Raw genomic sequence first — 8,334 nt, 5'->3', positions numbered from 1 at the left:
AAGTTTTAATATATAAATTCATATATCTAAATAGTGTAAGCCAATAAAATTCAGATTGTAAAATCTTATAGGCAGTTCTATCAACTCTAAATTGTCCCCCAAATTCAGAATCATGACATTTCTTAATAATTTTTAGAGTTTCTTCTATAAATACACATCTCCTTATCACCCGATCCTTACATTTTTTATAAATATATGGGACCTTCCAAAATTAATTTCTAGCATCATGTACGAATTTCTTCCATTGATAATTTGTCAAGCCATGGGGCATACTATCACTAACTATGAATTTTACTATGTTGACATACTACGGAATGTGCCACTTAGTAATAGCAAACAATTGCTCATCGGGAAAATTCTCATTGATTTCACCTTCATAAGAATATGAATCTCCTTGTTCCAGTCTTCTTAAATGACCAGTTATTTGATTATAAGAACCCTTCTTATCCATTACTTTGATATCAAATTCTTGCATCAGAAGGACACATCTAATAAATCTCGATTTGACATCTTTTTTTAAACATAATATATATAATAGCAGAATAGTCAATGTGAACAATACATTTTATTACAATCAAATATAGTTTAAATTTATCAAAAGCATAAACTATAATAAATAACTCCTTCTCAATAGTAGTGTAATTAATTCAAGCTTCGTTAAGAGTTTTACTAACATATTATATTGTCCTAAAGCTGCCTCAATAGCATAGTCACTAGCATCACACATTAGCTCAAATGATTTCCTCTAATTAGGTAAAATAATAAAACGAGTAAGAATATTGAAGGCATTTAAGCATTCATCGTAAAAATTAAATAGGATATCCTTTTCTACGAGATGGCATAGAGATTAGAAAAATCTTTTATATATCGCCTATAAAATCAAGTATGTTTCAAAAAACTTCTAACTCCCCTGATATTAGGAGGAGGAGGAGGTAGTTTTTAAATTTCTTGAAACTTTATTGGGTCAATTTCCATGACTTTTATAGATATTTTATGTCTTAATACGATTCCTCCCAAAACTATAAATTGACACTTCTCTGGATCATGAACCAAGATGGTTTCTTTGTAGCGTTTCAATAACTTTGCTAAATGATCTAAACAAGAATCAAATTATGGTCCAAACACTGAAAAGTCATCCATAAATACTTCAATTCATTTTTCAATCAACTCACACAATATAAACAACATACACTGTTGAGATGAAGCAGGTTCGTTGAACAACCCAAAAGGTATTCTTCGAAAAGAAAACAACATACACTGTTGAGATGAAGCAGGTTCGTTGCACAACCCAAAAGGTATTCTTCGAAAAGAAAAAGTATCATAAGGATGTGTAAATGTTATCTTTTTCTTGATCCTCAAGAGCTATAAGTATTTGATGATACCCAGAATATGCATCTTGAAAGCAAAAATATGGATGACCAACTAGCATATCCAACATCTGATCTAGAAAGTTTAAATGAAAGTGATCTTTCTTAGTGGTAGAACTTAATTTTCTATGGTATAGACATACTCACCACCCAGTGATAGGTCTAGTTAGAATTAGTTCATTTTGTTTCAATTAACTAATTCATCCTTAGTGGTTACTTTCACTCATCCTTTCTTAGAAACACAATGAATAAGGCTAACTCAGACACTATCAGATATAGAATAAGTAATACCTGCATTGAGCCATTTCAATATTTACTTTTTGGCAACATCTTTCATAATTGGATTTAATTTCCTTTGAGGATTTTCTTAGGATTCATGATCATCTTCCATCAGGATTCTATGCATACAAATACAGGGATTAATACCCTTTGTATCTGTTATGGTCCATCTGAAAGATTTTCTTATAATTTCTTAAAATATCCATTAATTTATTCTCTTATAAATGATTCAAATATGAAGATATGATAACTGTCAATGTAGATGACTTCCTAAAGTACGCATACTTTAAGTGTGTGAGAAACACCTTCATCTCAAGTTCAAGAAGTTCCTCAACAGAAGGAAAAAGACTTAATATTATTAGTTGTATCTAAAATCTCAGACCTCTCTTGAACAAAATTTGAATTTTCAGTAATCAATATGTGTAATTCATCCTGAAATTCTATGTCTCCCTCATTATCCAACTTGACTCTATTGATTTAACTTCATAACTTCCTCAAAAATGGCTACTGCACAAATAATCGATTAACTCCATCTGTAAACATACATATTCATTTCCCTTGGAAGGATATTTATTTCATAGATTTTAATTTAAGACATTAAATGTAACTTCTTGATCATTTACTCTCATAGTTAATTCACCTTTTTGCATATCTATCATAGCTAATCTTGTGGCTAGGAAAGGTCCACTTAAAATAATTGGAATTTCTTTATCTTCTTCCATATCTAACAAAATTAAATTAATATGGAAGCTAACTTTATCTACCTTGACTAAAATATCTTCTATAACCCCATTGGAAAAGTGATCAATCAATTAGCTAATTGAAGGGTTACAGTAGTAGGAGACACTTTTCTTAATCCTAACCTTCTGAAGATAGATAATGACATAAGGTTTATACTTGCTCCAAGATCGCATAAAGCTTTTCCAAAAAATCTTTCTCTTATTCCATAAGGAATAGTAAAGCTCCCAAGAACCATAAGTTCTAAGAAAGCTTCTTCTGAATGATAACACTACACTTTTCACTAAGTACAACTGTATCATAATCTTCAAACTTTCTCTTCTTGTTTTGAAAATTTTTCATGAACTTTACATAACTCGGTAATTTCTCCAATGTCATGGCAAAATGAATATTAATATTTAGCTTCTTAAATACTTCCAAAATTTTGAAAATTGCTGATCCAACTTTAGTTGTTTGAGTCTTTAAGGAAATATAGGTGGTATTTTTCTAAGTTAATCTTAATTGAAGAGATTTGTTTTTCTAAGCCTTTAAATATTCTCCAAAGGTTTTTAAGTTTCCACAGTATCCTTTTCAACATCAATCTCTTTTCGAACTACATCCTCCAACTCTCTTCCACTTCTTAATTGGACAACTTTTACATGTTCACAATACTTCTCCTTAGGGTTAATCTTAGTGTTGCTAAGAAAAGTTCTTTGGGGTCGATTGTTAGCAATCTGTTCCAATTGGATCCCTATGTTTCTTATTGTTGCACCTTGGCTTTGCAGTTGATACCTCATCTGCAATACAACCCCCTCTTAAGACAACTTCTTTTCCTTAAATTGTGAGTTAGATTTAAAACTTGGAGGATAAAAAGGTCTATAGTTGGTACTACCCTGGTTATTCCAATTTTCTAAAGGATTTGCTTGATTATTTCCCCCATTGTTAATTTTAATAATTAGAATTATTATTCCAATTAAAGTTAGGATGGTTTTTCCTACATGAGTTATATAAATTAAAATAAGAGTTTTTAGGTTTATTGTTAATTTCATTTAAGGTTTCAAATGATGAAGTACGAGCATAAAAAATTTGCCCAAATTAATTTTCCTCAATTACTAGATGTACTTGAGGTTGGTTCATACCAAATTAATCTAATTTTCTTGATATTGTTGTTCCATGAAAATTTAGAATTGACACACATTAGTAAAATGCATGCTAGTTACCTTCCTAGAGTTTATTCTCTTGGAAGGCCATTGGAAATTATTCATGGCCATCTCCTCATTAGAGAATAATCATCATAAAATGGCTTACACATGAGTGAACCACTAGTGGAAACATCAATAATAAATCTAAGGGATCATACTAAATCAATGTAAAAAGTCTGGATAATTAACCAATCGGGTAGAGCATGATGTGGAAACTTTTTAAGAAGTCCCTTAAATCTCTCCCATGCCTCATAAATTGAGTCACATTCTAATGATAAAATGAAGTAATATCATTCCTAAGTTTAGCAGTTTTAGAAGGTGGGAAATACTTAGCTAGAAATTTTTGGGCTAAGTCACCCCAAGTCCTAATCGATCCAGGTGCTAATGAGTTCAACCATAATTTAGGCTTATTTCTTAAGAAAAAGGGAAAAAAGACTAAATCTAACAATACCATTTGACACGTAATTATAATGAAATGTAGCAAAAATTTCTAAATAACTTGCTAAGTATAAATTTGGATCCTCAGACAGGGTTTCCCTAAATTGGTTATTCTGCACCATTTGGACAATAGCAGGTCTCAATTCAAATGTGTTAGCTTCTACAATAGGAGTTTGAATATTTAAGTGAATTTCATCAATCGTGGGAATTGTGTAATCCCTTAATGTCTATCAGCGTTATGATAATCATTATTTGGTATTTGGTTATCTAAATTGTTTTATTAAATGTTCTTCATTTATTCTACAAGTTTGTGAAAGACATTTTATTTTCTAATTTTTCTAATAGTCCTCTCTAATTTTGAATTATAGGGCACAAGTCTTACAAGTCATGCACTATGCATTCACTAACTAAAAACTAACTAGTAAAATTATCACAAACACATAAAAAAAAACTCAAAATTAACTTTTTTTTCAAATTTAATTTTTTTTCTTTTTCTAACAAACAAACACTTTCAAAATAAAACTATAGTTTGAATTTCCAAATTTTAGTCTAATTAATTCAACTAAAATTCTGCTAAGTTTAACTACACCGTAACTCCCTGACAATGACACCAAAAACTTGATCGACCCCACACAAATTCAGGTGCTCTAATACTCTTGGGTCTCTAGCAAGTATACGTGTCATCTCAGCAATATATTATTTTTTAGTCCAGAATGTCGATGCCACAGGGAGTGAGAGAATTAGACTTAAGAGATATTCTAGCCTATTAGGATTAGTTCTTAGCCTTGATTCTAAATTAGGTTAAAGCTGTACAAAGTAATTATACAATAGTGCAATCAATTTTAGATGTTGAATCCTATAGAAATCCTACTTAGCTTAATTGGATTGGTGAATATCAAGATAAAGAGTTAGCCTCCCTTGTAATGGAATAAGTGTTGTGTAGGAATAAAATACTTAAAATTATTATTGTTGTAAATGATAAATAAAAGCAATTCTCTTCTTTACCCTCTCCCGAGTGTATAAAGAAGTTTGGTTAAACTAGTTTTAACCCAATTTGAACCCGTCAAAGATTATTTTCCTATCTATTTGCATTGCCCTTAAGACTACTTTTCCTTCACCCAATAGCTAAATGTGAATACTCTAAACGTTCCTCCATAACTCTCCCGAGTCATTATGGATCACAACATGTTTTAACTAATCATTTGACTAGAGTGAAAAGTAAATTAAGCATAGAAGAATACTCATCATATTAGAAATTTAAAACCAATTCTAAAATCATCCTACAATCATACACATCCAAATTATTCATCTCATGAGAAAGATACAAAGAAACTACTCACAATGCATGAAAAAAACACCACAAATCATCTTTTGAAATAAATGCAAATCCACTTAAATTGTGTTTACAAATACTACAATACAAAATAGAACACAATACTTAGTTTTTCCCCTACAAAAACTGATGAGGAATCCTCCACAAAGGATCCCCAACTGCCTCCTACAATGCTGAGTATCTCCCTTACATAATCTCCCTCCAATCCCTTTCCAAATTCTCATTAAACAACAAATAAAACAACCCAGTCACAAGACTCCAACCCTAAACTCTCCTTAGACTTTTTCCCTGAAGTTTAGAAGTCTGCCTTATGTCTTCTCTTCTTCCCACAAGTCCAAGGAACCACATATATCCATTTTTTAACTCTCGGGGCGTGTACAACAACTTCAAAAAAACTGTCCAACAGTTGTTGGCGCCTAGACACCAAGCTCTCTGCCTGTCCGGTAGGAACTGAAGCCTAGGCTCCCTAGAAGATGGTGCCAAGGCACTCGGGTGTAGTGTTTGGCGCCTAGGTTTGTATTATAATATTTCAATAACACCGCAAAATAATCGAATAACACCAAATAACACTCGAATAACACTTCATTTTTTACAAATAATACTGATGAAATATTTTTATAACACAGTGAAATATTCCAATAACACAGCTATGATTAGAAATCGAACGTATCTCTACACTCAGAAATATGTGCAACTAACAGTAGGACAAGGAATTGTAATAAAAGGGAACGAATAAGAGACTGTAAAGCAGGAAAGCATAAACGAAGGAGAAAATGTGGGGCGGACGCAGGTGGTGGGCTCCCCGGCGGCAAAAAGGTTTCACAAACCTAACCTTCCCCCCTGCTACAAATATCTCCCCTTTCCCTCTTCTTCTCCACACAGCCCGTTCATTTCACGCGAGAATCCACTCCTACTCCTGCTCTCTAGCACTTCTCTTACTTTCTCTTTCTCCCTCAAGAAAGAGAGGAGAAGGAGGAGAATCTGTTTCCGTTTTTCTCCACTGTGACTTACAAGTGTTACATCTTCATCCCCCCGCCGACAATATTTTAAAAAAAAACTGATTTTTCTTCATACGTACGTAGAAAGAGATCTATAGACTCAAAAAAGTTGGAATTTTGATTCAAAGAGATGTCAGTTACAGTTTGCCGCGCAGCCCTGGTGGCAAGCTCTTGGTTGTCAGAAATGGTGAAACCGCCGCAGCCAACCAAATCAGCAATGGAGAGCGAGGTAATGGCGGAGAAGAAAAGATTCAATATCCGGAACTCAATCCAGACGAACGAGGAGAACAACACCTCGGCACTTCCGCCTCCATACATCCATCCCCTAGTGCGGCGTTCAGCAATCCTAATGAGCCAGAATAGCCTGGAGATCTGCACTGAAACCCTCGGTTCCGAGACTGGCTCCGATGAATTCACCTCATGCGATGAATTAGATTCCTGCATCAAAACAGAGAATGTGAACGAGGAAGCAGAGGATGAAAATGAATTACAGAACATGCAGACTGAAAAAAAGGACCTTTCTTATGTGAACTACCACCGTTCCATTGGCCGTCGATCGCAGCTCCGAACATTCCCTCCTCCTCTCCCCTCTATCTCCCGTCGCAACGGCCCCTGTTTCAAGTTGCAACCTCACCGGCGTGATGGCCGTCTCGTCGTCGAAGCTGTACCAGTCTCTTCCGTTAACTATCTCCAAGCCGAGCGCCGTGGTGGCCGTCTTGTCCTCTCATTTATTGACTCCTCCCCAAGAAAAAACTCGACCTTTCCCACCCCTGTTCAACAATCAGAACAGAACATAGATGTTGAAATAGAGAGAGGAGTGATGATGGAAGAGGAGCAGGAGGAGGACGAGGAGGAGGAAGTGGAAGTCTTAGACAGGGGAACTATAGTTGAAGTGAAAGTGAGCAAGCAGGCGGCGGCTAAACCCCACCGCTCGTCTCTCGTAATCAACAAGTTCGTTGTTGGCTCGCGGGTGGCGGAGTACATTTCACCAGTAACGGAGATGGAGAAAGCCGAAGCGCGAGGCCCCCACCAGGACGGCGGCAGCTGCGGCGGTTGCTGCGGCGGCAGTGAGCACGTTGACTTCGACGACAGAGGGGTTCCGATTCAACTATCTTAGTGAGCGCCAGAACAGGAGGTGGGGAACCCACTCAACGTCGGCTGCGGCGGCGACGGAAGCGAAGCTGTTGTTTACTTCGAGGAGGAGGAACAGGGAGGAGTTGCTTCATGATATGCGGCGGTGCAGCGAGCTCCGGCGGCCGCTGTTTATATTCGAGCAGCCTCCCTGCATTGCCACGTAATGAGCATATGCTGACCGTCCATGCAAGTCAGTTGTCCTTAGATATGATGGGCCCAACAAAGGTCAAAACATTGTGTTATGATGTTAGTATTAGGTACACTACAGGTGTGTGCTAGACACCTAATTTTGTGATGAAGCAGTTTACTTTGATTTCTGATTATATTTCAGCCTCGCATGAAGTGTTTGGTTTAGCCCTATTTAATTGAATCATTTTCATGTTTAATTTTCAAAATATAATATTGGAAAGGTTTGACTTTATATTCCCATGTTGTTGGAATTTATAAAACTATGCCTGTTGTTTAATTTCTTAATTGGAATTTACAGGTGCCACATAATTCTTATCTATTTATTTTTATAATACCAGAAGTTTGATATTTAAACATATAATATGTTTTCATTATAAATTTATGCATGAAATGATATATTTTACTTTTAAGAAGATAGTAGTAGGTATACTTTTTATGTGAAGTTAAACATTTGAGTGGCATGCATGTAAATATGAACATTTAGGCATTCAATATGTAAATATATAAGAATTATGTTGTATCTATATATATGTAAATGCCCCTTCTCTAAAAATATGCTTAAAAGTTGAAAGTCTCCCTCACTAAAACAGTTCATTTTTATTCAAATGGAGGCAAAACCAAGGTTGATGAGCTAGAGGACCATTCAATCTTAAGAGCATTGAGCCCCTTAACTCCGC

At 35.0% G+C, this 8,334-nt stretch overlaps 1 protein-coding gene across 1 annotated transcript; it reads left to right on the top strand.

The window, feature by feature from the left end:
- The first annotated feature begins 6,286 nt into the window (after positions 1 to 6,286).
- LOC110018325 (protein FAF-like, chloroplastic) lies at positions 6,287 to 7,819 on the top strand. Its single transcript, XM_020715602.1, has 2 exons — positions 6,287 to 7,343; positions 7,375 to 7,819. Exons 1-2 carry the CDS (start codon positions 6,465 to 6,467, stop codon positions 7,630 to 7,632), a joined length of 1,137 nt encoding a protein of 378 aa, XP_020571261.1. The 5' UTR covers positions 6,287 to 6,464; the 3' UTR covers positions 7,633 to 7,819.
- The last annotated feature ends 515 nt before the right edge of the window (positions 7,820 to 8,334 follow it).

This window comes from Phalaenopsis equestris, unplaced genomic scaffold (assembly GCF_001263595.1).
Source record: "Phalaenopsis equestris unplaced genomic scaffold, ASM126359v1 Scaffold000010, whole genome shotgun sequence".
NCBI lineage: Eukaryota > Viridiplantae > Streptophyta > Magnoliopsida > Asparagales > Orchidaceae > Phalaenopsis > Phalaenopsis equestris.
Note: the sequence above shows the minus strand (reverse complement) of the source record. Positions and strands in the feature narration are given on the sequence as shown.